Source organism: Zychaea mexicana (assembly GCF_025766255.1).
Source record: "Zychaea mexicana strain RSA 1403 chromosome Unknown BDB00scaffold_3, whole genome shotgun sequence".
Taxonomy (NCBI): Eukaryota; Fungi; Mucoromycota; class Mucoromycetes; order Mucorales; family Lichtheimiaceae; genus Zychaea; species Zychaea mexicana.
In genome coordinates, this window is record NW_026516666.1 from 143,518 (window position 1) to 159,302 (window position 15,785).

Genomic DNA, 15,785 nt, shown 5'->3' on the forward strand with positions numbered 1-15,785 from the left:
TTATCCAGTAAAGATTCTGAAAACCAAGTACAAACACGAACCGCAGAAACGGACAATTGAAAGCACTGCAACCGACCACAGCACAAAGCCAAGATAAATCATACTTCGCTCATCGAAATCACCCAAGGCATTGAACGCGGTCTCGGTGATAACAGCAATCAGAGCCAAGTTACTGATGATCCAAGAAGTGACGATACGCGTACGGAAGGCACGGTAATAATCCTCTTGCTTGGTCTGTGCATCCCGATGTGACTCTTCGGGTTCTGGCTTGCGTTGCAGTTCCAAACATGCTGCCTCGTAAGCGTCGTTAATATCCTTATCCTCGGTAGGCACTTCGACTTCGGCTGTATGATCACCCGTGTCGTCCTTGCTGGCCTTGACAACACCCAAGTCAGTCGCTACCTTGGTGTCGCCCTTGGTGCCCCAGGACACGTCATGGGTGTTACAGAACGCATAAATGTTAAGTACGTTGGTGTAGGATGGCGACAGGAAGATGTATTGCACGAAACTGGTAAACATGTGCCAAGGATCCAAGAATCTATTTATAGCGCGTTAATAAGTCATTGATGCTGATAGACAAAGATATAAAAAAAAAACGAAAAGGTATAACTTACAAGAAGGATGAGACAAAGTACATGACATAGGTCGATAGCAGTGAAATACAAATGTTACGGAACATGGATTGGCCAAGCATGCCGAGGACGGTACCGTCGGAGTTTTCTATGGCAGACTGCACACCGACGACCGTGATCCAAACAGTGGCAAAGATCATGTAGGCCATCAAGACGGCGAAAAACACCATACTGCCGGTGTATGCCCATTTAGAGCCTTGAGGTCGGTTACCGAGAGCGAGAATGAATTGGAGAATTAGCAGGAGAAGGTAGATGTAATTAAAGACAATGTGTAGGATGTTGGCAACGGTTTGTGAGAAGGGTCGAGGATCCAAGGATTCGGCAGCCAATGCGCGTGTGAGAATGAAAAACGTAAGGTAGAAGTTGCCCTAACAGAATGGTCGTAATGCATGTTAATAACACTAGCCCTACTACTAGTTAGTAGTTCGCCAAGTGAAACATCAAAAACATACCATGGCAAACCAAGCAAAAATCATGTTGTATGTGTTGTAGACGTCTTCGACCATGAACATCATTTTCCGGATAAACGAGTGATCCGAAGTCCACACTTTACGCCAATGCCATAAAGCATATACACCAGCAAAGAACGAACCGTTCAGCCATCGTCGACGTTGTGAAATGAATTCGGGGACCTGGTCGGGAACATCCGTTTCACCGTAACTACGGTTGACGTAGTGCAAGACATAGTGTGCATCTTTCTTGGCAACCAACTATAAAAAAAAACAGAGTCAGCACATTCTGACATATATATATACTTGACAAACACATTTGAGATCAAAAAAGAGATGAACCTCGTAACACAAGATACGGTCTTCAGCCAAGTACATGTTGGCAGTAAAGATATCGGCGTCGCCACCATGCAAGGTTTCACCCAAAAAGTACTTTTCCAAAGGACCTTTACCCTCCACGTCGTTCTGAAGGGCTGTGTAGCGGTAAGCAGAAAAGGCACCCGGAAGAACGGAGATGTAGCCAAAAACGGACTCGAGAGGCTTGTCGAGAATGTTGGACATTTTGTATTCAAAGTTCTGCGCAGCCACCAAAGGGTTCAGCAAAGCCTTACCGGCGGTACCTGTGTGTAAGATTTTTTATATTATTTAGTAACCATGACAACAACAACAGTTGTTGTTGTGGCAACCCTCCCGGCCTTTTCTCAATGATGTTTTCTTACCTGTCAAGGCACGAATTTCACCACATGCACCAGCAATATTTGAGTTAATATCAAATGCTTTCCACAAGTGGTAGATGGACGAGTGGCCGGGACGTGTTCCGACATCGATCAAGACACAGACGTTGGGGTTGATCAATGGGCCAAAGGCTTGAAAGAACCAACGATGCGAGTTGATCTTTTTGGCGTTCTTTTCCTTCAAACAAAACAAGAGCTGACATGGTGTGATGCCTTTGTCGGCTGCCTTGAACTTCATATCAGGATCGACAGAAAGTTGTGTGGTGTACTATCAAAACAAACAAAGAAAAAAGTAAACATAGCCACAACAGCCGGATCCCCAAAAAAAAAACATATATCATTAGTTTACTTTACTTCTTTTCATCTTAATCAAAAAGAGTCGTTTCCCCCCGCGTTTTTACCTCATAAATATGGGCCGTGACAGGATCCTCACCGACAATGTTCTTGGCGACACCGTCTTGATAAACACCCAACGAGGCCAGAAGCGAGAGTGTTCTTTGGTTGATCTTTTGACGACCGTCGGAAACGATACACACGGTGATTTTCTATAAAGTGGCAAAAGTTGTTGTTAGTGAAAACCGTATGCATGTGTGTATTTGTGACCGAATCAAGAAAGTCGTCGTCGTCGTGCGTCATTGGATGTGTGTTGTTTACCTGCCATCCGTCAGGACCCCATGTTCGTGAGCGATCACGCGCACACAAATGCGAAATATTTTTCATGACGCCATGCATCGTACGAGCGAACAACACTTCATCTTCCTATTGACATGATACGAAGAAAGAGAGAGAGCGAGAGGTTTTTGTTAGTCAGACCGGTGCCTCAATTGTAAGCTGTTGGAAGAGGTCAAAAGAGAAAGAGAGAAAGAGAGACGTTACGTTATACATGGTTAGGACAATAAACAATTCAGTGTTTCGTTCAAGTAGCTGCTGCCGCAATGTGTACCCGTCGGACGCGAATTGAGCGGGATCGCATGTAGCTGCTGTGTATCTCATGTGGGTAAACTCTTTGGTATCTTTCATCGGCACGGCTTGCAAGTAGCGTGTGGGCACAGGACAGTCCAGCACCAAGTGGCCACGATGCAGCTTGACCTTGCGGGCTGAGCATCACCGATCAAACACAAAAAAAAGGGAACAAGGGAAGGAGTGTTTTTTTTTTGTTTAGCCCACTCCTCTCTCTAAAAGACATATCTTTTTTGTTTTCCCCTCTCTTTGAAGGCAACAACCCCAAAACTTACTGGTCTTGTAACGACGCGGCTGACGACGAGGAGCACCTCCAAAGTGCATGTTGGGCGAGGGTGGGGCTACAAACTGCGGACGTGGGGACGGCGAGGCGTGTTCCTGAGGGTGGTGGAACCCGGCATTGTCGGGCGTGTGGAAGCTGTTGTCTGGAGGGTAGAAGGGTTGAGGAGGGTCGCGCAACAAGGGCTGGTTATCGTACGCAGAGCGGCTATTGTCCGGATAGGGATCCGCAAACGGGTCGACTCGGTCCACGGGCTGTGGAGCAAACTGTGTGTCCTGCAACGGATACTGGTCGTATTCGGACTTGTGTCCAGGAGGTGGTGGCGGTGGTCCTTGGTTAGGGTACATATTTCTCTCTCTCTCTCTCTTTCTCTCTCTTGTCTTGTTTGTGTCGCCCAGTAAAGAAGTTATATCGCGCGCGAAAGACTAAAAAGTGTTGAAAGGGAAGAAGAAGAAGAAGCGAAAAGAAAAGCCCAGCGGCAAACCAAAGGCCCAAAAAAAGGACTTATGAAAAACAAAGCTAGTTTCATGGTGTAACCCACTTGCCAAGCAAAGCAAAAGCGACGGCCCGCTTTTTTGCCACGGGAGCAACCCCGAGGGTTTAAAACTTATTTTTAGAAAACCGCCCTTTTCTCTTTTCTTTTCAAGCCACCCGTTCCATGCTTTGCTTTTTTTTATATAGGGGGGGGGGGCGTAGCCCTTTTTGAGTCACTCTACCGTTTCTTTCCCACTTGACGAACCAGCCAGTCCAAAGGTAAATTTCTCCTCTTTTCTTTTTCCAAACAAGCTTGGCAAGACCCAACCCACATGTGATGAAAACCATATAGTATCGAATTTTATATTTTTGAAATCGCCAATATCGGGCGATTCTTGATATGACAATCTTCTCTCTGACCGGATTGGTTGTGTGTTGCCCTGCTTTGAGAAAGAAGGATGTTTCTGAATTTTTATCTAACTTTTTTTTTTTCCCCAAAGTTCTAGGTTTTTTTTGTAGCGTGCCGGATCAGAGCGTATGGGCTTCTTGGAGGTTTGAAGGTCACACCAAAAACTGCGGATGGATGTGGCGCTGTTGCCTTCGTCCAACCTAGTTCGTTCCATCTGTGACGCAACCTTTGTTCGCACCTTCACTTCATCTTAATGTCGTCATGCAAAGCAGTGCTCAACCACACGGTTTTCCACTGCGGATGATGCCACTTATACTCATGCAAATAACTAGATTCTCAATAGCGAAACGCATGGTAACTTGTTCCGTATGACTTTCCCTGATGAAAGTACCTTTAAGATAGCACTTGAGAAGGAGAGCTAGGTTTTCAAGTAGAATAGCTTTTAATAAAAACATACATATTTGCTCTGCTCACAAACAAAAAAAGAACCATTACCTTGTAAAAGCAAAGAAGGCCAAGGGTGCACAGGAACTGGAGCACCAAATGAACAAATTCAAAGTTCGGAAGCGGAATAAATCGCTTGCACGTCTTGTCTTTTTGCATATTCCCAGAATAATCCTTGACCCGAATTCCTTCAAACATGGTAACGATTCTCAAATAACGATCGCATCGTCTTGTTGCTAGAGTTGAACACGTCTTTTCCCACTCACTCTTTTCTTTCTCTCCCCGTTAATTCTTAGTCAGTCACATTACACACAGATCTTGGCGATATTAAAATAGAAGTCTTTTGTGAATCGGTTCCACATTCAGCTGAAGTAAGGCGATCAATCAGATCCAGTCATAGTTTTCTTTACGCTTCAGACTTGATATGAGAGAAAGACAGACACTGACTATGGCTCTATTGGTCTTTTTTACAGAACTTTTTAGCATTATGTGCCAGTGGTTATTACGACAACACTTTATTCCATCGTAACATTGCAGGTTTCATGCTTCAGGTAAAAGCAAAAGGTTTACAACGCCGGGGATATGCATAGTTACTCACAACAACAATGTTTATACAGGGTGGTGATCCAACCGGTACTGGCAAAGGTGGTAACTCTATTTGGGGCAAAAAGTTCAATGACGAAATCCGATCCACGCTCAAGCACAATGCGCGAGGCATTGTATCCATGGCAAACTCAGGAGCCAACACGAATGGATCCCAGTTCTTTATAACATACGCCAAACACCCACATCTCGATACAAAATATACCGTCTTTGGAAAGTATGTATCATTAAGCAGTGTGTGTCACACACTCCTTTATTTTCCACAACTTGTCGAGAGAAAAAGGGTATATATATATATGTATTAAAAATTTCAAAAATGATAGGGTCATTGACGGTCAAGACAGTACGTTAGATGCCATAGAAAAAGTGCCAGTGGATGAGAAACATCGACCGATTCAAGAAGTGCGTATACGCAATGTGACGATCCATGCCAACCCAATTGCTGATAAATCACGATAAAAAAAAAGAGAGAGAGAGAGAGAGGACCAAGTTCTTTGTTTTCTTCAGTTGTTGTACACCATGGAAGCGATCAGTCGACCCACTCGATGATGTAGTACCAGTGATTTCAGCCGTGTTTTTGTTGTTGATAATGATGCTGTCGATGCTGTGGTTGTAGCTACAACTGTCGGTGCAATGGTGCTACTAGTGGGATGATGAATCTGTTGTTTTTTTTCTTCCCATCGTATCTGTTGCTCATGTTTGACAATTTCAGTTTGCTGCTCAATGTATTCTATCGCGCGTTGCTGCCGAACGTGTGCACTATGTGGATACTTTTTTGCAGTTTTGTTTGTTTTTGTTTTTTTTTGCGCAATTAGAAAATAACTTTTGGGGATGGGGTGGTGATAAAAAAAGACACACAATGCATGAATTTTTTTGGTTTGTATTCAAAAGTACCATGGATGTATACCGCTGCAAGTTGTCTGTTGTTAACAAATGCTGTTTTGGTTGATATGATCGAGTCCAAGAGGTAGAGCTCATTCTCTTCATTAAATGGTAGAGTCCATAGGAGAATGCGAAAAAGAAAGATGAGAGTAAGTAAATAACCGTTTTTATAGGGCAATTATACCTGCCAGTAGTAGTAATGCAGTAGTTAAAAACAACAACAACAAAAGTAATAACAATGACGCACTGCTTTTTTTTTTCAGAATAATGAGGCAATTTTTTTATTTTTCAAAAAGCATTAAAACATGTGTTTAGATTGTGGCACCGCTATATTGCCTCAAACTTTGCTAATCCTGAATGATTTGTACCAGCTTCTCGTACAAACATTCGGCGGTATACGCTGGTTCTGTCATTTCTACTGGCACGCATTTGATTCCAAAACTTGATATCTTGTCTACGTCCACAGGAATCTCTACACAGCATCAGAAAGAGAACCATATCATTATTCTTGCTGCATCTATCGTATAAAAGAGTTTGGCCGTTTGAAACCGACGCTTACGTGAATTGGTGAGATAAATCATGTGGGTGAAGAACGCCGAAGGTGGCGATACCGTATCTTTGGTCAACATAATACTAGGTCGTATAGGTTTATCGATGGGCAGCGGGTATCCTTCATACTGTGCCTTGGCATCGAAAAATCCTTGTTGCTGGGTATCGACCCATTGTGATTGATTCAGGGCTTCGGTGATGGTTTGTACGAAATCCAAGGCGCTGTAGCCTTCCGTTTCGCGATCATTTGACCCGTTCAAAATCAAGATTTTGTGTTTGAGTGAGGGTGAATTTGCAACGGCCTGGCCGATCCCACGTAATATAAGACAGGGAACAATGGAGGTATAGAGAGACCCAATCGAGTAGATGAGTGTTTTGGCCCTGGTCAAATGTTTGATGAATTTCGGGTTGGGCCATGGAAATACTTCTTGACCGAATTCATTCTGTATATTAAAGGAAAAAAAACGATATTAGCTAAAATAAAGAGGAAAAAAAAAGTTACTGGTTTTACACTGCATTACCATATAATATATGCGTCGCACAGCCGCTGAAAGTTTCTGATCCGTCGTTTTATTAAACACCAAATTAGCGTTTGTCTTGTCTTCTTCTTCTTCGTCCTCTCCTTGTTGTTCTTGCAGCGACACGGGCAATGACGTGACATCTATTGGATGCTGGTGTGACGTTGACGACGACGACGACGATGGTATATTGCTAGTGGTTGACCCGGGATGGCTAATTTCGCACTGACCGCGTAGCGTGGTGCCATCCTGCAGCTCAGCAGCGATGGACGCCGTATGACTCGTGATAATGACGGGCACCACCGACGTTTCCTCCGCAATACCCGTAATGGCAGCAAAGATAAATATTGCCGCCTCCAACGATCCATAAAATAGCCGTGCGCCCGTCAAGAAAAAATTCCCAATCGACCCGTTGCGAAAGTTGAAGTTTTTGTAGGCGCGTTTCAAGATTTCAAAGTTAAACATGACCAGAAACCCACGAATGGCTTCCTTTTTATCGGTCGAAATGGGGTTCCATAGTCTATAAAATAGAGAGAGAAGAAGGGATCAGCCCTTCTGGTAGAGGTGTGTGGCGCGTATCACTTTTTTACTTACTTGTGCCGACCCTGGACAATGAGGCTCCATTCATGACGTATTGTATATGCATCGCCTTCACTTGGAAGTCGATAACTCAGTAGGTCTTTTATCGCCTTTTTTTCCGGTGAGGCATTTTCATTGATCAGTCTTGTCAGCCGTGCACGGAGATCACCAATGCTAGGTCCGCCCAATACACGTAATAATTCGCTCTACAACATGGTGTCGTTTTAGTAGAGTAGTTGGAAAGCGGTGGAGCGGGGCCGCATAGGAAACCGGAAAAACTTGCGGCTTGTCACCACCCCACCCCCAAGGATATAGGATACTACTACCCCGAAACAAGAAAAGAGAGACTCACTGTGGATCCACCATTATCTGAGATGCCCAGAATATATCGCACATCTTGTGTCAAATTTTGGAACGCAGGGGCTTGTCATACCAGTTGTCAGTAATATTGATTGCTGATCCGCATACAGTATATTTAATTTCACCATATCACAAGCACATCCACGCATTAAAGAAAACAGAAACAAAAGAAGCAACCTATGTCGTTACAAGCCGATCCACCGGATACAATGACTAAAGACGCGTCCATTTCAAAACAAAGAAAGAGAAAGAAGTAAAAAAATATAATAAATAGCAATCCTCCGAATAGATGGTGAAATCCGAAATACGTAAACGGTTCATAATATATACGGGAATTTTACAGAAGAACTACTACTACTACTACTACTACTACTACTACTACTACTATGAGAGATAAAGAAAGACAAGAGTTAGCTCGATTCAAGCGTTCCCCAACACTGCGCTGCTGCTTTACCATTATACATCAAATCAGAATTATTATTTTCGCCTAAGACTAAAATGTATGTATCTTATATCATTATTCACTACATACTGCACACTGCTTTTTTACGGTACTTTTTATGCATTGGACACCAATGGCGTAATTATCTCAAAAAAATTGAATCACAACCATAACGCACACATGTGGTTTGTCCAAGGTTTTATACATGTGACAAGCCAGCATATTCATAATACTCGGTCTTGGGTGTATTATTATATACCAGATGGATACAGGGAAGCCCTGTAGAAGCACAAAACTAGAACTACACTTGACAATAAACTGAAGCACCAGCAACCCTGCGAACTTTTCACCTTATATGTGTATTTTACGCACACCCAAATGGGATTGACTACTTGATTTGTGTGGGAATCAAACCAATTTTTTTTTTATAAAAGTACTTACTCGACACCGTCTCGTTCCTCTATTTACAAAGTATGTACATGCATCCTAACTTTAGGTGAATTTTAAAAAAAAGCCGATATACAAGGTGATATTAATCCTGGGAGAACAGCCGTTGTCAAATCTGTAGTTATTACTTATTCATTGAGCTCAATATACACGTAAGACATTATTTTTGATACTGAGTGACTCGGCAGTAGCATATAGAGTGATGAAGCGCATGTTTCCCTATATAGGAGCAGAAGCAAAGGGCAGGTTCTCTGTGTGTCGTTACACATGCAAAGCGACGTAAGAATAGTGTAAATTACTGTCCACCAGACAGCAGGTTGGTTTGTTCTACATAAGATTCACTGCCTGTTACTATTATAACTCTATATATTTCTAAATGATACGCAAACGCTGTAGGCTTGAATAGAGCGGACCCACCGAGCAATTGAAAGATGGTTGAGAGATGGAGAGGGGTAGGTAATATAATGACCCTAGTGTTAAAGTAAAGATTATAATAGGGCTAATATGATATGAGGAAGGGCATGTTGATGTGTTTGAGCTACCGACTCATTGCAAAACGTGTAGATTTGTTCAACAAAAAGCGCAAGCACACTGTCAGCAATCTCACAAAGGAGTTGTTGATGACGTGCATGCATAAAAAAAAAAAATGATGTCGACCCTAGTAGCAGCATTTATACGCATAAATTATTAAAATTAAAAACGACGAGCGCCTTCACACTGCATCGTGACACACACTGGCACGGATTGCGTTCAGCCTATTAAGGAGTATTTCACGTTCAGTGACTATTCAGGAAGAAGAACAGATAATACCATTTAAGAAAGCACCTGTTGACTGCATCATCGCCTACTGCAGCTTTTTACAATGCATCGCAATGACGTTTATCCAACTCAAGCAATGATGGCTCCAGTGAGGCACCGAACGACACTTTTGCAGTAGGATAACGAATTCCCTTATAAACGTCTCATTCGATTCATTTAAAAATTGGGTGATCAGACTGCGAACTCCATCGATGCGTTTTTTGCCGTTTGCAGTGCTTGTTATGGTTGCTGAAGCATAGGATCTTTCAAAAGCAAACCCATGTCTTTTCTCCCATGTTGAAAGGGCCGTATAAAGAATATGCTTGGATCACTGTTACCAGGAGTTCAAGAGGTGGATATTTTTGGACAATGAACACCTTACAAGAGTGGCCATGTCAATGGGTTACGAACTATAGCACTTGTAATATTTTTTGCTAAAACGGATGAGAAAACAAACAACAACAACAACACCAGGCGAGTACACCCTATTCGGCTCTGCCAACCGACAAGCTTTTAGTAGTAGTTATTAAGAGCTTGAAAAGAAGACAGCTTCTGTTCTCTCGTCATATACATTTTAAAGTTGTGCATACAACCCACATTGCATCATCGATATTGATCTTTCCACGTATTGTACCAACGGGCAGCGATATAGTCACATTTACCTGATGTTTTTTTAGCATAATGTTCTTATTGCAAACCTTACACTGCGACATAACTTGCGTTTGTTTGTTACACCAATCAGTACAGGCGTATCTGCAAGAAGTATGGTTTCGGGGGGGGAGCACCAGAATTTTTTGTTTATATGACAGTCAAAAGTAAGCATGAAACAATAAGGATACCCCCCCCCCGTAAAGTAAAAAGCGCACATGAACACATTGACTGTCAACCATCAGACATGCTGTTTGTTCCAAGTGAATCGGTCTACCTTTTTTTTTTTTATATATTAGCAATTTATGCACGCGCTACCGCGTTATCCGACACTAATAGCAGCACTTTTTTTTTTCATGTCCACAACCCCTACTACTACTATTATTATTACTACCCCCTCCCCGCCCCTTTCTTTTCTATCCAAAAGAGGTAGACAAAACACCCGTGTGCTGGTGTATGCTATTATTATTATTAAAAAAAAAGTAAGATGCGTGATGGAAAAAAAAAGGGGGGGGGAGGGGCAGGGGAGGGGACGTGTGTGATTATGTATGGAAGAAAAGAAAAGAAAGAAAAACTAGCAGCATAGGAAGGGAAAGGAATGAGAAGGAGAAGAACGGACCAAAAGGTGAGTAGTATGTAAAGAAAGAAGGAAAGAAAGAGACTATGGTATATATATTATTTATAAGAATGGGAAGCATCGTCGTCATACATCAAGACTAGGCAGCCGATTCAACATGGATCTCAAAGCGACCTTTCTTGATGATTCTGCGTTGTGGCAATGGCAGTTTTGCTACTGCTGTTGTTGTTGTTGTTGTTGTCGTTGTTGATGGCAAGGGAGGTGCTGTCCTTGACGCCAGCAGCGGTACTGGTGCTGGTGCTGGTGGTGATGGCATTGACGGCGAAACAACCTCCTCTTCTTCCAAAAAAGACGACTTTGTTGAAGTAGCAGCGGTCGATTCGTTTGTTTTCCAAAACGATTCGTCCCAGATTGTCGGCTTATTGGCTGCTGCTGCTGCTGCTGCTACCACGGACAGACCACTGCTTTTGACAGACAGACACTCTTCATCCAAACTGACATTGTCGTCCGATGATTGTTGTTGGTGTCGCTGATGTACATTGTTCATGTTGTTGTTGCTGCTGCCGTCATGATCAAAAATCCAATCATGGGTGGTGGTGGTGTTGTTGTTGTTAGTAGTAGTAGCAGCAGTATTGGCTGTCTGGTTGTTGCAGCTCAAGTAATAGTCAGTGGTGGTGGTGCTTGCATTGTTCACATCCACAGCGATATCGTCTGGAAGGATCTTGATGCCTGCCAAATCAGCAAATTGTTTGGCGGTCAAATCCTCCGAGTGGGCAGTGATATTGGAAGAGGAGATGTATGAGACATGGGAGTAGTGACGGACATGGTGCGTAGGATGATGATGATGATGATGGGAGTGCTGGTGTGTTGCAGTGGACCTGCTCCGTCTATGCAAGGGACCAGCAGCAGTGGAAGATGTTGAAGACGAGGAGGTGCATTGGAGACTACTGGTGTGCCTGTGCTGGTTTCGTTTGACAAGTATGCCTCGTGGTACATTGTCATCCTGCCAGCATACAACGCGCGGGGTCGCTAGTACATCGTCGTCGTCGTCGTCGGCATCGTTTTTGCTGATGCTGCTAGGTGTATTGACAAGCGTACTATTGTTGCTCTTGCTCAAGGTACTGTTGTTGTGCTGGGAGGTGACAGGTAAGGAGGACGGTGGAGCGGATGCCGCTTTCCTGTTTTGAGACAAGTCCAGCTTGTTGTTGGTGAGGGATTGTTTGCGGTAGCGGTAGCGTTCAAAAAGGGCATCATTTGCAAACGAGCTGGTGCTGCGTCTTCTGCGGGAATCGAAAAGTGGCTGCTCATGGCTGCAGATGCTTTGGAAAAAGGCACCAATAGAGGTCCGTCTGCTATGACTACTACTACTGTTACTACTACTACTACCGTAGTAGCCTGAGGAAGAGGAGGAAGAGGAGGTGGTTGTTATTGACCATGGAAAGAGTGATTTTTTGAGCTTGGAGAATTTGGTTTTTTCGTATGGATAAAACTCGTCGTCGTCGTCGTCGTCGTCGTCGGCTGCTGCTGTTGCTGTTGCTGTTGCTGTTGCTGTTGCTGTTGCTGCCGGATAGTCGCTGTTGTCGTCGTCGTAATAGCTTGGTGAGTGGTAATGATGGTGTTTCTTCTCCTTTTTTGTGCTCGTATTGCGTTTGACCAATGATAACGATGCGAAGGCAAGGGTCATCGGCGGTATTATCAAGAGAGAGCAACAAAAGGCGTTTTGGGATGTGGACTAGGAAAAGAGTGAGAGAAAGAAGGAAAAGAGTAGTGCTCTGAGGAGAGGAGAGAGAGAGAGAGAGGAAAGATGTTGTTTGCTTCAAAGCTGCTGGTGCTGGTGCTGGTGCTGCGAATGATGATGGCGGTTTATCGTTAGGGGAGAGGTGGGGTATATGTGAGATGGATGCGAGTGTGCGTGCGTTAATGTGTTAATGTGTGTGGAAGAGTGAGTGAGTGAGTGAGTGAGTGAGTGAGTGATGTGTGAGTGATGCGTATGTACAAGCGTGCGGTGTAAAATGACAGAAAAGCAAAGGAAAAAGAGAGAGAAAGAAAGAAAGGGAGCAAAAAAAGCAAGGCATGTTTGATGTAGAGCGTGTGTCTCGGATTTGGGGGTGGACGGGGGTGTGTGTGGGGATGGGGGTTTTGGTACTGTATTTGTTGGCAAAGGCAAGTCAAGTCAAAAGGGAAACCCTCTTTGGAAATTATTCAGGCACCAGGCAACAACCACCCGCTGGGCTGCAGCAAACTTCAAATAAGAAATCCGCAGAGCAGAGCAGAGCAGAGCACAGGGAGAAGGAAAGGCGAGCGGAAACAAAAGCGGCATCTTCCCTCTTTGGTGTCATGCAAGATGTGTGTCTAGTCTACATACCCACACCGGGGGGGTCCCACTTCTTCCCGCAACTCCAAGGGCGTCTATGTATTTCCATCGCATAAGAAACAACACTGAATTCTTTTTACGGTGGAACAAAATGGATGGGTTTACGCGTACACTATAAATCGATTTACGTCACGGTCGCGCAGCTGTGTCTAATCCAAGAAGCCAAAGCCCTCTCTCTCTCTCTCTCTCTCTTTTTTTTTGCGTTTCTTTCCAACTTTTTGCACCTCAATGAGTGAACCCACCAAAGCAGTGCTGGATCCTGCATCCCTCTTGCACACAGTAGCTCAGATTACGCCAAAGACGCTTCAATCACCCTACGATGCACTGGCAGCAGCCACCCACGCCATCATGTTGAGTGTCGGATGTCGATTCGCGGGTCTCGGTGACGATGCACGTCAAGGTAAGAACAGGTCTCTCCTTATACACACACACACACACACACACACACATGTTTTCCCTTTCTCTCTCAGAGCCTTACCCAACCAGCCGCACACCCCCCCTTACCACCCCCCCCACCACCTCCCGGAAAAGATTGTTATTATTGTTATTTTTATTATGATTAAAAAAAAAGAAACTCGAGAAAAGAAAAAGAAAATAAAAAAGACGTGTGTACAAGGGCCCGTCCATAACATCCTTGCGTCCTATCTTCCCATATACAGCACATACACAACCCTAATCCTTTTCTTTTTTGGGGAACACCAACCCCCCCCTCCCCGAAAATACTTGATTCGGTAATTTTTTTTTTTTATTTTTTATGCGGATAATTTCTTATAGAGGGAGATGGTTCAGTTCGAACATTGCCCGAAGCGTGGAATTCTCAGGGTCCTAGCTGTTATGCGTTCCGCTACAGTCATCCGCAGTCCAGCATGACGTTTTGTATCAAGTCGTTGAAGCTCGGTAACCGCTTCATTATGCATGGCATTGCCATTGAGGTAACGCTTCAACAAACATAGAGAACCATTGTCTGGGTTTTTTTTTGGTTTTTTATTTATAAATCATGCCAAACAACCTTTTATCATTGATGAAATGTAGGACAATAAGACAGCAACGCTGGATATCGATGCATCCCATTTCACTTCCAATGCCTTCTTCCCCTATGATCCGCGTGATTCAAAAGACCCGCTGGTGCATGGGCTCATTTCCACATCGCAGTTCCAAGAGTTTGTGAACCTGTTCAAAATCAACATTTTGCAACGGATCCTTCCTGGGCTGCAAAAGCCTGGCTATGAAGACACTTGTTCGTCGGCAACAACAGCAAGCAGGTAAAACTTATGAATGGAAAAAAAAGAAGAGAGAGCTTTACAACCAGGGGTTGTAACTTAATAAATGTACTATTCACAGAACACAGCAACCACCACCGTCTTCATCGACAACAACACCACCATCGACACGGCCGCCCATCTTTGATGATCCTACTGCTGCCGACGACACCTATTATGAGTAAGTTGCACGTTCTTACCCATCCTTCCCTTATTCCTCTACTCGTCCTGAAGCACTTAACAATGATGTAGTCCATTCAATGTAGGTCGGTCTGATCTGGAACCCATGGGCGGTGGTCTGCGCATGCCAGGGTAAGTCTTTGCTCTCGGAGGACTAGAAAGAATCTTTCCCCCCCTCTCACCAATAAGAATGGGTTTTTCTCCTCGTAGTGATGGCGGCGGAATGTTTGTTGGTCCACACCATCCAATGTTCGGCGGTGTTGCTGATAATAGCCCAGATGCACGTTTGCCGCCGTAAGTGGTTATTATTATTATTATTGTTGTTGACATGACCCATACTGTGACGGAGAGGAGGAGGGGGATGTTTGCCGTTGTTGTTGTTGTAACCCTTTCTTCTCATAATTCTAGGGGTGCTGCTCCCCCAGGGGCCAGATTCGATCCTATTGGGCCATTCATGCCGGATCCCAGACGAGGAGGAGCAGGAGGACTTGGTCGAAGTGGCCGTGGAGGAGGAAGAGGAAGAGGAGGTGTTGGCCGGTTCAGCGGTGAACCAGACAATGATGAGCTACCCCCACCCGTGAGTACCCTTGTTTTTCTTTTCTCTCTCTCTCTCTCTCGCTCTGCATTGCAGTATAGATTTTACTAACATCATCCTATCTCGTGCGTTCTATAGAACTTTGACAATTATTTCATGTAAATGAAAAGGATGACCATTGCTTGTGTGTGGTTGTTTATAGCATTAGTAGCTTTAGCAATGTTTAAAAAAAATGTATATCCAGTTGACCATTTCTGTTTTTGCTGCTACAGTATGTAATAATAGTAAATATAACTTGTGGCACAAGTTTATTTTTATAAAAAAAAAATGATTTCTTTTGATCTGTCATGATATTGAGTGTGACACTATTCCATTATATTAAAGTTCCCATTTAATTCGATAAAATCCGTACCCATCTGTATGTATGTAACTGGTGCATGTGCACAGTGTACATGTACATACATTGTTATATGCATACTACTAGCTACGGCTTTCCGTTACAGCTTTATGCCACCCCCTCCTTTCAAATCCTAAATTCATGCTGCCAATTAGCCGCTGTATATGTACTTGTTGATAGCTGGCATCATCGTGACGAATTTTAGGTTGCTATGCAAACGTCCCTAATGGACACCTTAATGGAACGTGACAATAA

General features: G+C 43.8%; 7 protein-coding genes across 7 annotated transcripts; 3 read left to right on the top strand and 4 right to left on the bottom strand.

Moving 5' to 3' along the window:
* On the bottom strand, window positions 1-3,402 carry BDB00DRAFT_754201 (chitin synthase 2; the record flags this gene model as incomplete). Its single annotated transcript, XM_053118745.1, has 9 exons — window positions 1-538; window positions 615-1,000; window positions 1,085-1,342; window positions 1,424-1,701; window positions 1,801-2,083; window positions 2,217-2,360; window positions 2,470-2,574; window positions 2,692-2,912; window positions 3,051-3,402. The coding sequence occupies 9 exons, from the start codon at window positions 3,400-3,402 to the stop codon at window positions 1-3; spliced, it is 2,565 nt and encodes an 854-aa protein (XP_052985129.1).
* Window positions 3,403-3,760: 358 nt separating this feature from the next.
* On the top strand, window positions 3,761-4,392 carry BDB00DRAFT_797013 (uncharacterized protein). Its single transcript, XM_053121511.1, has 2 exons — window positions 3,761-3,808; window positions 3,882-4,392. The coding sequence occupies exon 2, from the start codon at window positions 3,930-3,932 to the stop codon at window positions 4,140-4,142; it is 213 nt and encodes a 70-aa protein (XP_052985130.1). The 5' UTR covers window positions 3,761-3,808; window positions 3,882-3,929; the 3' UTR covers window positions 4,143-4,392.
* Window positions 4,393-4,678: 286 nt separating this feature from the next.
* BDB00DRAFT_754143 (peptidyl-prolyl cis-trans isomerase-like 3) lies at window positions 4,679-5,444 on the top strand (the record flags this gene model as incomplete). The annotated part of the gene is made up of 4 exons (XM_053118739.1): window positions 4,679-4,753; window positions 4,856-4,933; window positions 5,000-5,202; window positions 5,309-5,444. Coding segments are annotated over 4 exons (492 nt in total), but the record flags the coding sequence as incomplete, so codon positions are not given.
* Window positions 5,390-6,122, bottom strand: BDB00DRAFT_323681 (uncharacterized protein). Its single transcript, XM_053116939.1, has 2 exons — window positions 5,880-6,122; window positions 5,390-5,755 (listed from the first exon to the last, which is right to left on the bottom strand). The coding sequence occupies exons 1-2, from the start codon at window positions 5,970-5,972 to the stop codon at window positions 5,489-5,491; spliced, it is 360 nt and encodes a 119-aa protein (XP_052985132.1). The 5' UTR covers window positions 5,973-6,122; the 3' UTR covers window positions 5,390-5,488.
* Window positions 6,123-6,135: 13 nt separating this feature from the next.
* BDB00DRAFT_797022 (uncharacterized protein) lies at window positions 6,136-8,239 on the bottom strand. Its single transcript, XM_053121512.1, has 5 exons — window positions 8,051-8,239; window positions 7,866-7,936; window positions 7,529-7,719; window positions 6,938-7,454; window positions 6,136-6,859 (listed from the first exon to the last, which is right to left on the bottom strand). The coding sequence occupies exons 1-5, from the start codon at window positions 8,100-8,102 to the stop codon at window positions 6,350-6,352; spliced, it is 1,341 nt and encodes a 446-aa protein (XP_052985133.1). The 5' UTR covers window positions 8,103-8,239; the 3' UTR covers window positions 6,136-6,349.
* A 2,426-nt stretch (window positions 8,240-10,665) lies between these two features.
* BDB00DRAFT_924680 (uncharacterized protein) lies at window positions 10,666-12,744 on the bottom strand. The gene has a single exon (XM_053128784.1). It carries the CDS (start codon window positions 12,467-12,469, stop codon window positions 10,925-10,927), a length of 1,545 nt encoding a protein of 514 aa, XP_052985134.1. The 5' UTR covers window positions 12,470-12,744; the 3' UTR covers window positions 10,666-10,924.
* A 543-nt stretch (window positions 12,745-13,287) lies between these two features.
* On the top strand, window positions 13,288-15,484 carry BDB00DRAFT_797028 (PI31 proteasome regulator N-terminal-domain-containing protein). The gene is made up of 8 exons (XM_053121513.1): window positions 13,288-13,559; window positions 13,934-14,091; window positions 14,192-14,421; window positions 14,501-14,599; window positions 14,671-14,730; window positions 14,809-14,892; window positions 15,007-15,175; window positions 15,272-15,484. Exons 1-8 carry the CDS (start codon window positions 13,388-13,390, stop codon window positions 15,293-15,295), a joined length of 996 nt encoding a protein of 331 aa, XP_052985135.1. The 5' UTR covers window positions 13,288-13,387; the 3' UTR covers window positions 15,296-15,484.
* The last annotated feature ends 301 nt before the right edge of the window (window positions 15,485-15,785 follow it).

Excerpts from the sequence above, each read along its gene's own strand:
- BDB00DRAFT_924680 (XM_053128784.1), bottom strand. The coding sequence starts at position 12,469 with ATGACCCTTGCCTTCGCATCGTTATCATTGGTCAAACGCAATACGAGC.
- BDB00DRAFT_797013 (XM_053121511.1), top strand. The coding sequence starts at position 3,930 with ATGACAATCTTCTCTCTGACCGGATTGGTTGTGTGTTGCCCTGCTTTG.
- BDB00DRAFT_323681 (XM_053116939.1), bottom strand. The coding sequence starts at position 5,972 with ATGAAGAGAATGAGCTCTACCTCTTGGACTCGATCATATCAACCAAAA. Across the intron at positions 5,756-5,879 it reads TGCAGCGGTATACATCCATG|TATCCACATAGTGCACACGT; the intron begins GTACTTTTGAAT and ends ACTGCAAAAAAG.
- BDB00DRAFT_797022 (XM_053121512.1), bottom strand. The coding sequence starts at position 8,102 with ATGGACGCGTCTTTAGTCATTGTATCCGGTGGATCGGCTTGTAACGAC. Across the intron at positions 7,455-7,528 it reads ATTGTCCAGGGTCGGCACAA|ACTATGGAACCCCATTTCGA; the intron begins GTAAGTAAAAAA and ends TCTATTTTATAG. Across the intron at positions 6,860-6,937 it reads TGCGACGCATATATTATATG|AATGAATTCGGTCAAGAAGT; the intron begins GTAATGCAGTGT and ends TTTAATATACAG.
- BDB00DRAFT_797028 (XM_053121513.1), top strand. The coding sequence starts at position 13,388 with ATGAGTGAACCCACCAAAGCAGTGCTGGATCCTGCATCCCTCTTGCAC. Across the intron at positions 13,560-13,933 it reads CGGTGACGATGCACGTCAAG|AGGGAGATGGTTCAGTTCGA; the intron begins GTAAGAACAGGT and ends AATTTCTTATAG. Across the intron at positions 15,176-15,271 it reads ATGATGAGCTACCCCCACCC|AACTTTGACAATTATTTCAT; the intron begins GTGAGTACCCTT and ends TGCGTTCTATAG.